Source organism: Oncorhynchus mykiss, chromosome 25 (genome assembly GCF_013265735.2).
Source record: "Oncorhynchus mykiss isolate Arlee chromosome 25, USDA_OmykA_1.1, whole genome shotgun sequence".
NCBI classification, from domain to species: Eukaryota; Metazoa; Chordata; class Actinopteri; order Salmoniformes; family Salmonidae; genus Oncorhynchus; species Oncorhynchus mykiss.
In genome coordinates, this window is record NC_048589.1 from 19,855,868 (window position 1) to 19,870,153 (window position 14,286).

Here is a 14,286-nt window from a genome sequence, read left to right on the forward strand (position 1 = left end):
TTCTGTCATTACAGCGGGCTGATCTGCTTCTGTCATTACAGCGGGCTGATCTGCTTCTGTCATTACAGCGGACCGCTCTGCTTCTGTCATTACAGCGGACCGCTCTGCTTCTGTCATTACAGCGGACCGCTCTGCTTCTGTCATTACAGCGGACCGCTCTGCTTCTGTCATTACAGCGGACCGCTCTGCTTCTGTCATTACAGCGGACCGCTCTGCTTCTGTCATTACAGAGGACCGCTCTGCTTCTGTCATTACAGCGGGCTGATCTGCTTCTGTCATTACAGCGGGCTGATCTGCTTCTGTCATTACAGCGGGCTGATCTGCTTCTGTCATTACAGCGGACCGCTCTGCTTCTGTCATTACAGCGGACCGCTCTGCTTCTGTCATTACAGCGGACCGCTCTGCTTCTGTCATTACAGCAGACCGCTCTGCTTCTGTCATTACAGCGGACCGCTCTGCTTCTGTCATTACAGCGGACCACTCTGCTTCTGTCATTACAGCGATGATTCACAAAGTTAAATTTGCTACTGGGGAATTACTCTCTTCCCCCAAGTACATCAATGACAGATTCCGTCAGTTTTACGAGACTCTATATGCATCTAAAGCAGATCCTAACCCCTTAATAATGAAAACGTTTTGGAGAGCTGTAATCTCCCTGCCCTGAACCAGGAAGATTCCAAATTCCTGAATAAGGAAATATCTCTAGGAGAAATTCAAGAAACAATTACATCTCTAAAGAGTGGCAAGACCCCAGGCCCAGATGGATTCCCTGGTGAATTCTATAAAACATTCAGCAACATGCTCTCCCCCTACCTGCACAAAATGTTGGTTCAGGCCAATGAGGATGGAGCTCTCCCACCTACTTTGGATGAGGCGTTTATCACAGTTATTCATAAAAAGGGTAATGATCCGGAAGAGGTAGGGTCATACAGACCAATATCTCTCCTTAATACAGAACAAAAGATTTTAGCAAAAACTCTTGCTAATAGGGTTAGCACTTTAGTGGGCAAATTGGTCCATTCGGACCAGACCGGCTTTATCCCTAACAGAAACTCATTCTTCAATCTCAGGCGCCTTTGACCACAGTTGAGTGATCCAATATATTCAAGGTCCTACAGAAATGTAATATTGGAGATGGGTTCACAAAGTGGATTCAGTTTTTATATAGGAACCCCTGTGCGAGAATACTCACTAACCAATCGCCACAATTTAACCTTTGTAGAGTGACAAGGCAAGGTTGTGCGCTGTCGACTCTGCTTTTTGCTCTAATCATTGAACCTCTCGTCACAGGCAATCAGATCTCATGCAGCAATACACGGCTATAATACTAATGATACTCTAAATAAGATTTCACTATACGCAGATAACATACATACTATGTAACAGAACCCCAATCTAGTATTCCAGCTATTCTTGATTTGATGAATTTGTTTGGTACCTTCTCGGGATACAGAATAAATTGGAACAAGAGTGAATTAATGCCCATAAGGTTGCAAAACACCTCTTGGTTAGAACTGATTCCATTTACCTATCTAGGAATTGTAGTTACCAAACAATACCCCTCACTATTTAAAGAGAATTTCCCCCCTCTGATGCAAAAACTCAAGGCAAACATATAATTTTGGAGAACTCTCCCAACTTCATTGCTCAGAAGAATTAATGCCATTAAAATGGTCTTCGTCCCACAACTGCTTTACCTATTCCAAAAAATCCCAGTATTCATACCTAAGTCCTTTCATAAACATCTGGACTCAATTATCAATCCATTCATCTGGGATTATAAAACACACAGGATAGGTAAAAAAAAAACACCTGTAAATCCAAGATGGATGGAGGATTCTCTCTCCAAAATGTTATATTTTACTATTGGGCCGCTAACCTCCGTGCTGTTACGTTTCTGCTGGATGACGCACTTCTGTCATCCGGTTGGCTTAGTATGGAGCGTGAGGATTGCCACCCCTTCTCTATTGGCGCTGTGATTTTGTCGCCTGTCAAGTTGGAGATGTCACTTTATAGTAACAATCCTATTATACATAGCACAGTCTGAATCTGGAAGCAAATTAAAGTCTACTTTGACCTTAGTCCAATATCATTCCTACTCCCTGTTGCCAGGAATCCCTCCTTTGCCCCCTCTAACCTTGATAACACATTTGAGCGATGGGGAGAACTAGGGAGCAATACCATAGGGGATCTACATATAGAAGGGACCTTTGCCTCTGAGTTGCTGAGGGAAATGTATAATCTTCCCAGAAGTAACTTTTTCAGATACCTACAGATTAGAGACTAATCCCAACCAATACACACAAAAAAATATTCTGCGATACAGGCATTTGGAATATCAGGCAAAAACATTCATTTTAATGAATTAGATATAACGCTCAGCCCTAGGTGGCAGCATAGACCTCTCCAACCCTGGCTCCTCTTTAAATATTACATTCCTCCTTTTTTGAAATGTAACGCTTGCAGGAAAACCACATCTGCTGACAGTCTCTAAGTGTTCAATCACTAAGTGTTCAAGTTCAAGTGTTTAATCATGAATTTAAATGCATTCCAGGTGACTACCTCATGAAGCTGGTTGAGAGAATGCCAAGTGTGTGCAAAGGTGTCACTTTGAAGAATCTGAAATATATATTGTTTAAAAAAAAATTGGTTACTACATGATTCTATGTGTGTTATTTCATAGTTTTGATGTCTTCACTATTATTCTACAATGTAGAAAATAAGAAAAATAAAGAAAAACCCTTGAATGAGTAGGTGTCCAAACTGTTGACTGGTACTGTATATGTAAGTCACCTTTCCATTCATATACACACACATACTCCCACACACATATCCCTGAAACAGTTATTGCACTTATTGTTTCAGCATGACTATGTAATAACAGTCAACTTCTCCTTCACAACATATTACCTAGTTCTGCTCATCTGTGTGGCTATTGCTTAATAAAACAGTGAAACGCTAGGTCCTTGCAATACATCAGTATCTTCTACAGACAGCTGTTGAAGTCACTCTGTCTCAATACAAGGCAGAAGCTTTTCAACGCCTGTCAAACGATGTCTACAAAGTGATCAGGCACTCACCGATAGACCACTTCTCATTCAGCCGCCTCTCAGCAAGGTTGTGCACCAGTTGGATCTCGTAGTCTTGGTCGCGGCGCCCCCTTGAGGCCTGGAGAACCTTGACGCCCGTGGACAACTTGATGTAGTCTTCGTAATAGTATCCCCACGCAGCCAGAGAGAGCTGCAACTGGCTGTCAAACTGGGCTAGATCATCCAAATTCATACAACCCAAGGTCTTCAGTCTTCATTTGGACCACAGTGCAATATGGTCAAACAGAGAAAAAAAAAACTGTCACTTGTATTCATTTCACCTCTAGCATGGCCACCGTCTCACACTCACACTCAGAGCGACTGAACAAGAAGAACCTGGCTTTAAACAGGGCTGTGGTCTGTTAGCGAGTGCCTTAAATAGGCTTCTGTGTACTCTATCGTGCACGTAAAACAAATATTGGTTTATCACCTTGTTCTGCACTGCACCACAGTAAACGTAACATGATCTACTAAGTTACATTTATATTAAGCATTAAAAAGGGGCAATCTGCAGTTCAAACAACAACAAATCGGTCAAACCGCCCCTGATTTGGTAAATAGCTGCGGGAATGCTGGAGAAATGTAACCACTCTCAAATTCATAGACAAAGCAAGGAAATCAAATGAGATCAAAATTACAGTTAACCATATTGAGGCAATACAGTGTTTGTTTACAATTACTTTATTTAGAAACAAAGGAGTAGATCAAGTTTATATTTTGGGTTCTGATGGGGTAAGAACATTTTACTACGCTCATGAGGGATTTATAAGTTATATTCTTCAAGAATCTATGCAAATTAATCATGAATTTAAATGTCCAGAAATGGATGTAGCAATCACAGATTGCCTCTTCAAGAGTTATATAAACATTAGAAAGCCAGAAACATTAGAAAGCATAGTGTGGTATGGAGTGAGTCATGATGAAAGTGGATTAGTATTCCTATGACACATGTATTAAATGGTACAGTGTAATCTACTCAAGGAGCAAAAGCTTTCCAGGGTTGACAGCTGCTGTAGCCACAATAAACACAGTGTAATAACCACTATAACCCAGCTGCTCATGTTCACAATACATTACTTTAGGTAAAGAGCCAGTGCTCAGACAGACCTGAGCTCATACTGTACTGAACAATCTGCAAAGAGGAAGTCAAGTTTACATTCCCCTCCGTATGACTAACCTATGTATCACAATAAAATATATGAATGTGATACAACTGAAAATAGAGAACATTTGTCTTTATTTATGAATTAATACATGAAACAAGTAAAGGTTATACTATTATACAGAAAGGCATATAGGCTCAGTCTGACTGCAGTTCAACTCAGTCCACAGAGAGCTACACCCCCATTTGTAGGATTGCAGAACATCGACTACTATATCGTATGTGTAACAGCCCCTTAAGAGCACTCATTACTGCAGTGACCCTCTGAAACACTGCAGCCTCCTGAGCTCAATGTCACCAAGCGCAGCCAGCCATGAATGGGGAGTCTGCTCCCAAGTGGACAAAAAAGCAGACACAAAGCAGTATCTGTTCTATGGTTGTTATTCTCAGCCATGTAGCCTCTCTCAGTGAAAGAGAGAGACCTCTCAGTGTTTCGCAAAATGAATGAATTCTGTAAGATGTAAGTGCGGAATTGTGTAGTAATGTTGAATCTGCCCATGACAGGTGAGAGGTAGGTAGTACTGTGCTAATAACATGGTGGTCTTATGCTTACGTATGATAGTAGTGCTCAAGGCTTTGAGAGCAAAGCCACTCCTGGAAGGCAAAGTCTCGCAGCAGCTGGATGTGAGCCTCTGCGATGTCCCTCCAGCGCCGCTTCTCTCTCACCACGTCCTCCAGACGAGTCAGAACACTCAGGCTCAGCTCCTCCAGAGTCTCCACATCTACACACACAGACAGACAAAGACGCAGACAAATCAGCCAGAGCAGACATGCCAGTATGAGGATCTATTCTAGTCTATAGCCTTGTCACAAAGACATACACCTCAACATTACCAGAATGAGGGGAAGACAAGAATATACTCTTACCTGCAAACAAGAAGGCCCTAAATCACTGAAACAACAACCTCAGGCACTACAAAGAGTTACACTAATGGCTGAAGATAAGCTGTCGAGAAGGAATTTCACCCATTGGCCGAACCTTCATTAAAACGCCCTTTGAACTGTGATAGGCTTTTGTGCAAACTCCAATGGATGAGATAATTCAAAGAGAATAAATTCCTCTTGTTGTAAAAGAACTGGGATGCTGTGCATTAACTACAGAGCAAGTCAATTAAGATTTACTGTGTTTGGTTGCAATTACATTAGCCTCCTACCCATCAGCAATAGTTCAGATATGCCAAACTGCCACTGAAGATGTTCCATGTCATTCATGAACATTGGATCATCGCAAAGAGTGGCATATATTTTCTCAACTAACCTTCAAGTAAGTGTTTGTATTCGGAGAGACTGTGGCCTTGAATCCATTCTTCAATCTGACTTTCTTTGCCTTTCTTCCAGCACACTTCCCAGAAGAAAATCCACGAGACTGAGCAGAAGAGGAAGGTCAGCAAAAAGCGGCGGTCCATCAGACCATCTTCAGCCTGGACTCAGACTCCTCTGCTCCTCACAAAGACTGGGCCAGGTCCAAAATATTGCACGATAAAGTCTCAAATGATCTTAAATTCTCCAGCTTCTTCACTTGGAAAGACCTTGAGCAACAACAAAACATGACAGGTATAAGTCCGGCAGTTCAAAAAGAATGAACCTAAACAATGACTGAGACAATTAAAAACGTGTGACCATGCTCATTTAGCTACTCAGACACTGTCACTAATCAGTACCAGCATAACCAAGAAGACATGTATGAATATTAATGTGTCACAGTGGAGGAGTGTTGGGTGATGGGATACGACATGTAATCCAGATGATTTAAATATGCATGAACTGGCAAGGGTCCTAAAAGGTCTCATTACTTGAATCTCATAATCTGAACTAAAGACCACCAAAGACCATAGTGATAAAAACATAGACTAAATGCATTGGGACAATACCCATAGACAGACTATCTACAAAAACAACATCCCCACAAGATACCCATTTGTTATCAGCGCTGCTTTGGAAGCCTTCATCAAGGTTGAAATGATACGGCATTGATATACATATGACCCCTATGAATGACAACTAGGTCGAGGATACTAGGCTGTATCAATAAGGAGTTTTTTTGACAGCATATCACAGAGTGCTGTTTGCTAAAGATCTGACGAGAAATTACACATCTGGAATGGTGAAAGGTTTAGCAATACTGCATAGCTTCAGTAATCAATATGCCTTGATACTGGCTCTTGGGGTTAACTTGTCCTGCTAACGTTACCTGGCTGGTTGGCAAAGTAAGGCGATCAATTAATGGAACAAGCAGTTAGTTATGTCGTTATCTCGCTACTCCATGCATGTGTAGAATGGAGAACCGTAGCTAATCATTAGAAACGACCATCATTAGAAACGTGATTAACATGTCTTAGGCTATGCAAAACTAACAAAACTGGCAGGGATGAATATATAGCTAGCTACAACATGATTTTAGTTAACGTTAGTTAGATACACAAAAAACATGTCGCATCATCAATTCCTTCAAAACAAGTGCACGATAGCTAGCTAACCTTAGTTGCTGAGAGCTAGACTGTGCTAACTAGCGACGTTAACCGTCAATGTCAACGCAAAATAGAAATGTGGTATTCCAGAGCCAAATTCAGTGTTTCAAAACAAATGTGATAATCCATTCCTCACGCATAGCTGCGCCAACTTTTCATTGAAATACATTACATAGCTAATACAACGTTCATTTCAACAATAACACTTATCATACCTTGCTTGGATTTATCACATTTAGCTAGCCAGCAGCAATCGGAAGTCAAAATGTGCAAAGGCAGCAAACGTCTATTGTTGATGACGTACAAACACAGTTACACGAGGGCTATACTACTAGGGACATGCAAGAAGTCCGCTGTTGGATAACAAATCATGGTAACGTCGTCCTTTAAGTTATCATATTATAATGACATGATACAATGTATATAGTGGTTGTTGATTTAGCTGTTTTAATGATTGAACATGTGTTTCAGTAGTTGTTGATGGGAGTTCGTATGCTTTGTGTTGCTCTGCTACTACTAACTAACGAACGTTAACTTGCTAACCATGAGCTAACGTAACGTGCATTTCTCGATTAATCGTAGCTAGCTAGTAGTTTTTGTTCTTGTTTTTTTGTTCTGACTGTATTATTCCAATATGTGTAATTCAGGGGAAACGGAAGACTAAAAAGTTTGCTTCAATGAAGAGAATGATAAGTTTGAAAGATCAGAGAATGTGAGTTGCTAGCTAGCAAGCTAAGTTACTACCGTCGGTGAACACGAATATGAATGTATATTGTACTTTCTGCACAGGATCATCACACACACACCATTTAGCGAGCTAACGTTAGTTGACTAACAAACCATGCCAACTTTGTATATACTAATTGTCAAGCTAACAAATTGGCATGGATTGTCAGAAATAACTAGCTTGCCAGTTTGCTTACTAATTGTTCACACATTCCTTTCTTTACTTTGAATAAGACATAGCTAACCTATCTATCACGATCTCTCCAGTTTGAATTTCTATGGTAATGACTGTGTTTCTTTAGAAAAGAGAAAGACCGTACCAAAGTACTGGCGAAAAAAAAGAAAGATCCTTCAGAAATAAAGGAAAAAGAAGTGTAAGTACATCTGAGTAAACAAATATAAATGTACCAATAGTTCTTAACTGATATTCAATATATTGTGAACACATGATTGATTATACGTTGATACCTTCTTACTGTGTGTTCACACATTCCTTTCCTACCTGCAGGCCAAAGTATCCATCATGTCTGTTCTTCCAGTACAACACTCAGCTTGGTCCCCCTTATCATATCCTTGTCGACACCAATTTCATCAACTTCTCCATCAAGGCTAAACTCGACATAGTTCAGTCAATGATGGACTGCCTGTACGCCAAATGTGAGTATCTGGAAAAGTTTATTCCGCTGAAACTCAATTAATGTAACCCTATTAGGCAATAACTGTATATTTTCAATTATCATCAAGGTATCCCATGCATCACAGACTGTGTAATGGCCGAGATAGAGAAACTGGGGATGAAGTATCGAGTTGCTCTAAGGTAACTAGCCTGTTGTGAAGACCAACACCCAGGTATTCAGACATAAACACATGATCAGAGCACAGGAGATTGGTGGCACCTTAATTGGGGAGGATGTGCACGTGGTAATGGCTGGAGCAGAATAGGTAGAACAGTATCAACAACATTAAACACATGGTTTCCTTGTGTTTGCTGCCATTCCATTTGCTCTGTTCCAGACATTATTATGAGCCGTCCTCCCCTCAGCATCCTCCACTGGTTTAGAGGGTTATTATCGATGTTCCATAGGGGAAGTATTTGACAGATAAATATTTGTCTGTTTCTGTAGGATAGCCAAGGATCCTCAGTTCGAACGACTTCCATGCACCCACAAAGGAACTTACGCTGATGACTGTTTAGTTCAAAGGGTAACACAGGTAATGTAATTTAATGTACTAAATTGACAATATATTATACTGATCAAAAATATAAACGTAAAGTGTAAGCTGAAATAAAAGTTCCACATTGAGAAACCTTATTTCTCTCAGATTGTGTGCACAAATTTGTTTACATCCTTGGTAGTGAGCCTTTATGTTTTTCCAAGGTAATCCATTCACCTCACAGGTGTGGCTTATTAAAAAGATGATTAAACAGCATGATCATTACACAGCTCCACCTTGTGCTGGGGACAATAAAGGCCACTTTAAAATGTGCAGTTTTGTCACACAACACAATGCCACAGATGTATCATGTTTTGAGGGAGAATACAATTGGTGTGCTGACTGCATGAATGTCCACAGGGTTTGCACACGGTGCTTAAAGTACTTGAATTTGCCACACAAATTCAAGTACTGCAATACCTTAAATCTGACATTTTTGAAGTTGGTCCTTGAATTAAAATGAGAGGAGAACAGAAAAGGATCAAATATGAAAAATATTAGAAACATTTATTTGTCTTGCTAATTAATTCCCAGGCAGACTACTGAGTTTTGTTTCTTGTTTCGCTCTCTGGTTTCCAGGCAAGCTCACTCATTTCACCCACACTGCCACTCAGCTAGGCAGGTACAAAACTGACTGAATAGGCACCTCCAAAGGTACATCGATAGCTAAAATGACGGGCAAATGTAGATTCAATCCTGCATGTCAAAATATTTATGTTTTGCCAGACCTAACCAGGGAGCAATGATTTATATATGCTCGTTATGTTCCCCTGGTCCCCCGGATTTACCCTGTTGGCAGCGCATTCATTCACCACTCTGCCCAACATTAAGCAGTTGACCTCAGCAGGAGCAGTTGACTGAAATTAAACTAGCTGTAATCAAAAGATGGGCTGCTATAAGTTCTTATAACAAAATGCATTCTTTATAGAGATTAGTGAGACAGACAGTGGTGAGTCAGGCTGAAATGAAATAGGCAAAGGAGATACAGAGGGGAAGCATTGAAGCAAGCAGGGAGAGAGGTTAGCACTACAGTAGTAACCAAACTTGGTGTCCGAAACCCACGTGGTGTCCCCTAAAATGTAAATATAGTCCCCTGAGATAAGATTATCAAACGCATTAATAACTTGTTTCTCTTCAAATGGGTATAGAATACAAAAATGTAGAGTCAACTAAGAGCCTTTTACACTTTCAGTATTCACTTTCATGGCATGTTGGGACGGACTGTGGGACCTCAAATTTAGGGAAATATAAAGACAAGTTTAATATTATTGCCATGTAAACTAAAATATGAATGCAACAATTTCAAAGATTTTACTGAGTTACAGTTTATATAATTCAACATCATCAGTACTGACTTACCACTCATGTATGTAGTGACAAGTTCTGTTTAAGGTTGTGATGTATAGTAAGTTATGGAGATATTTTGCCATCCGGTGGTGACTAGAAACAATTGCATAATATGAACTATTACAAATTGATTTTATTTTTATTTTACCAGGTAGGCCAGTTGAGAACAAGTTCTCATTTACAACTGCGACCTGGCCAAGATAAAGCAAAGCAGTGTGACAAAAACAACAGTTACACATGGGATAAACAAACAAAAGTCAATAACACAATGCAAATGTAGTAAGATTAGGGAGGTAAGGCAATAAATAGGCCATAGTGGCGAAATAATTACAATTTAGCATTAACACAAGTGATCTATGTGCAGGTAGTTGGGTGGGCTATTTACAGATGGGCTGTGTACAGGTGCAGTGATCCGTAAGCTGCTCTGACAGCTGATGCTTAAAGTTATTGAGGGAGATATGTCTCCAGCTTCAGTGATTTTTGCAATTCATTCCAGTCATTGGCAGCAGTGAACTGGAAGGAAAGGTGGCCAAAGGGGTTGTTGGCTTTGGGGGATGACCAGTGACATATACCTACTGGAGTGTGTGCTACAGGTGGGTGTTGCTATGGTGACCAGTGAGCTGAGATAAGGCAGTGCTTTACCTAGCACTGCCTTAGTGCCAGAGTCACAAGCCTTGGCCAGGTCGATGAAGACGGCTGCACGGTACTGTCTTTTATCGATGGTGGTTATGACCTGGAGCCAGTGGGTTTGGCGATGAATATGTAGCGAGGGTCAGCAAACGAGAGCATACAGGTCGCAGTGGTGGGTAGTATATTGGGCTTTGGTGACAAAACAGATGGCACTGTGATAGACTAAATCCAATTTGTTGAGTAGAGTGTTAAGAGGCTATTTTGGGGGCATCTCCAACGGGGTGGCAGGGTAGCCTAGTGGTTAGAGCGTTGGACTAGTAATTGGAAGGTTGCAAGTTCAAACCCCCGAGCTGACAAGGTACAAATCTGTCGTTCTGCCCCTGAACAGGCCCACTGTTCCTAGGCCGTCATTGTAAATAAGAATTTGTTCTTAACTGACTTGCCTAGTTAAATAAAGGTACATTTAAAAATGGAAAAAAAAGATCTGTAGGGTAGTCAGTATGTTTGGCAGCATGAGTGAAGGATACTTTGTTGCGAAATAGCCAATTTAATTTTGGATTGGAGATGCTTAATGTGAGTCTGGAAGGAGAGTTTACAGTCTAACCAGACACCTAGGTATTTGTAGTTGTCCACATATTCTAAGTCAGAACCGTCCAGAGTAGTGATGCTAGTCGGCCGGGCGGGTGCGGTCAGCGATCGGTTGAAGATGCATGCATTTAGTTTTATTAGCATTAAAGAGCAGTTGGAGGCCACGGAAAGAGTGTTGTATGGTTATAAAGCTCGTTAGGAGGTTTGTTAACACAGTGTCCAAAGAAAGGCCAGATGTATACAGAATGGTGTTGTCTGCGTAGAGGTGGATCAGAGAATCACCTGCAGAAGGAGCGACATCATTGATATATATACAGAGAAAAGTGTCGGCCCGAAAATGTAACCCTGTGAAACCCCTGCCAGAGGTCCGGACAACAGGCCCTCTAATTTGACATACTGAACTCTATCTGAGAAGTAGTTGGTGAACCAGGCGAGGCAGTCATTTGAGAAACCAAGGCTATTGAGTCTGCCGATAAGAATGCGGTAATTACCAGAGTCACAAGCCTTCGCCAGGTCGATGAAGACGGCTGCACGGTACTGTCTTTTATCGATGGTGGTTATGATATCATTTAGGACCTTGAGCGTGGCTGTGGCGCACCCATGACCAGCTCGGAAACCAGATTGCATTGTGGAGAAGGTACGATGGGATTAGAAATGGTCGGTGATCTGTTTGTTAACTTGGCGTTCGAAGACTTGATAAAGACAGGGCAGGATGGATATAGGACTGTAACAGTTTGGGTCTAGAGTGTCGGTCCTTGAAAATAAATATTAGTGCTTGAAAAAGTACTTAAGTCCTTGAATTTGACTTGCCACAGTCTCTTCGAATCCTGTGTCCACCAGAGCTGTTACCAGATAATATAATGTTAATTTCTCTACCATAAACTGCCTCCAATGTCAGTTTAGATAATTTGGCAGTACGTCCAACCGGCCACACAACCACAGACCACGCGTAACCACGCCAGCCCAGGACCTCCATATCCAGCTTCTTCACCTGCAGGATCGTCAGTGACCAGCTATCCGGACAGCTGATGAAACTGGGTTTGCACAACCAAAGAATTTCTGCACTAACTGACAGAAAACATCTCATGGAAGCTCATCTGCTTGCTTGTCGTTCTCACCAGTGTCTTGACCTGACTGCAGTTCGGCGTTGTAACCCACCTCAGTGGTTAATTTCTCACTTTCGATGGCCACTGGCATGCTGGATAAGTGTGCCTTCACAGCTTAATCCTGGTTTCAACTGTACTGGGCAGATGACAGACAGCGTGTATGGTGTCATGTGGGTGAGCGGTTTGCTGATGTCAATGTTGTGAACAGAGTGCCCCATAAAATTGCATTTTATCAATGGCAATTTTAATGCACAGAGATACTGTGATGAGATCCTGAGGCCCATTGTCGTGCCATTCATCCGCTGCCATCGCCACATGTTTCAGCATGATAATGCACAGCCCCATGTCGTGAGGATCTGTACACAATTCCTGGAAGCTGTCCTGCATACTCACCAGACATGTCACCCATTGAGCATGTTTGGGATGCTTGGATCGCCGTGTACAACAGCGTGTTCCAGTTCCCGCCAATATCCAGCAACTTTGCACAGCCATTGAAGAGGAGTGGGACAACATTCCACAGGCCACAATCAACAGCCTGATTTCCATGAGGCAAATTGTGGTTATACCAGATACTGTCTGTATTTTTTTCTCCACGCCCCTACCTTTTTAAAGGTATCTGTGACCAACAGATGCATATCTGTATTCCCTGTCATGTGAATTCCATAGATTAGGGCCTTGTTTATTTCAATGGCCTGATTTCCTTATATGAACTGTAACTCAGTAAAAATCTATGAATTTGGTCCATGTTGCGTTTTATATTTTTGTTCTGTGTATATTAGGTGAACCCTGTAGTTATTAGAACACTGGTTTTCTGCCAGAGAAGAGCATCAATGAAATTGTGTGTCTTTCACAGCACAAGTGCTACATCCTGGCAACTGTGGACAGAGACCTGAAGAGAAGAATCAGAAAGATCCCAGGAGTACCCATCATGTACATCTCCAACCATAGGTAAGAATTAACATTAAATTACTAGTGTTCAATTATTCATTGAACACTAGTAATGGATCATTAGGAACACCTTTCTAATATTGAGCACCTTTTGCCCTCAGAACAGCCTCAATTTGTTTGCGCATTTACTCCACAAGGTGTCGAAAGCATCTACAGGGATGCTGGCCCATGTTGACTCCAACGCTTCCCACAGTTGTCAAGTTGGCTTGATGTCCTTTGGGTGGTGAAGCATTGTTGATACACACAGGAAACTGTTGTGTGAAAAACCCAGCAGCGTTGCAGTTTTTGACACAAACCAGTGCGCCTGGCACCTAATACCATACCCCGTTCCAAGGCACTTAAATATTTTGTCTTACCCGTTCACCCTCTGAATGGCACACATACACAATCCATATCTCAAGGCTTAAAAATCCTTCTTTAACCTTTCTCCTCCCCTCTCAATAAGGGATCATAGCGTTCACCTGGATTCACCTGGTTAGTCTGTCATGGAAAGAGCAGGTGTTCTTAATGTTTTGTACACTCAGTGTATGGCAGTAAAATGTATAGCAAGGTAAAATACCTTATACCATGATCTTTAAACCATGTCTAACAATATTTATTCACAGGTTCAACATTGAAAGAATGCCTGATGACTATGGTGCTCCAAGATTTTAACATTCAATGGATGGACATAGGATTTAAATTCCAGTTGGACTGTGGTTTCTGTCGAGGAGGATTTGATTTGTTTACCTGCTTATTGTATATTATCAAAGGACTTGAGTTTATGCTGGTTTTTTTGTGAAAAGGGGAATGACAGAATATTTTTTGCAAGCTTATTCTGGCTGTGTTTTTCATACCAATCCAAACCTAATTTTTGTCCCATAAAAGTGCAATAAATTAATGGAAGAAGTAAAATGTCTCCAGTTTTTCTATTATAGTACTCCTAGAGCTTTGATAACTTGGAGAATGCATTTATTATACAGTAAACCCTTGAGTTTTGCTGCATGTAGAGTATCCAAGAATGATGC

At 41.2% G+C, this 14,286-nt stretch overlaps 2 protein-coding genes across 3 annotated transcripts in view; one reads left to right on the top strand and one right to left on the bottom strand.

Annotated features, from left to right (window-relative positions):
- LOC110505533 (apoptosis-resistant E3 ubiquitin protein ligase 1) overlaps nt 1–7,014 on the bottom strand; it is a 34,973-nt gene extending 27,959 nt beyond the window's left edge. For both annotated transcript variants that reach the window (XM_036963069.1, XM_021584812.2), the window contains exons 1-4: nt 6,935–7,014; nt 5,510–5,780; nt 4,805–4,973; nt 3,081–3,301 (exon numbers count right to left, since the gene is read on the bottom strand). In XM_036963069.1, the coding sequence (XP_036818964.1) occupies nt 3,081–3,301; nt 4,805–4,973; nt 5,510–5,657 (538 nt within the window). In that variant the 5' untranslated portion in view covers nt 5,658–5,780; nt 6,935–7,014. The remainder of the gene's footprint in view (nt 1–3,080; nt 3,302–4,804; nt 4,974–5,509; nt 5,781–6,934) is intronic.
- Nucleotides 6,988–14,173, top strand: LOC110505535 (rRNA-processing protein FCF1 homolog). The gene is made up of 8 exons (XM_021584816.2): nt 6,988–7,092; nt 7,367–7,431; nt 7,748–7,819; nt 7,954–8,102; nt 8,190–8,262; nt 8,570–8,657; nt 13,185–13,279; nt 13,885–14,173. Exons 1-8 carry the CDS (start codon nt 7,090–7,092, stop codon nt 13,931–13,933), a joined length of 594 nt encoding a protein of 197 aa, XP_021440491.2. The 5' UTR covers nt 6,988–7,089; the 3' UTR covers nt 13,934–14,173.
- Nucleotides 14,174–14,286: the final 113 nt, after the last annotated feature.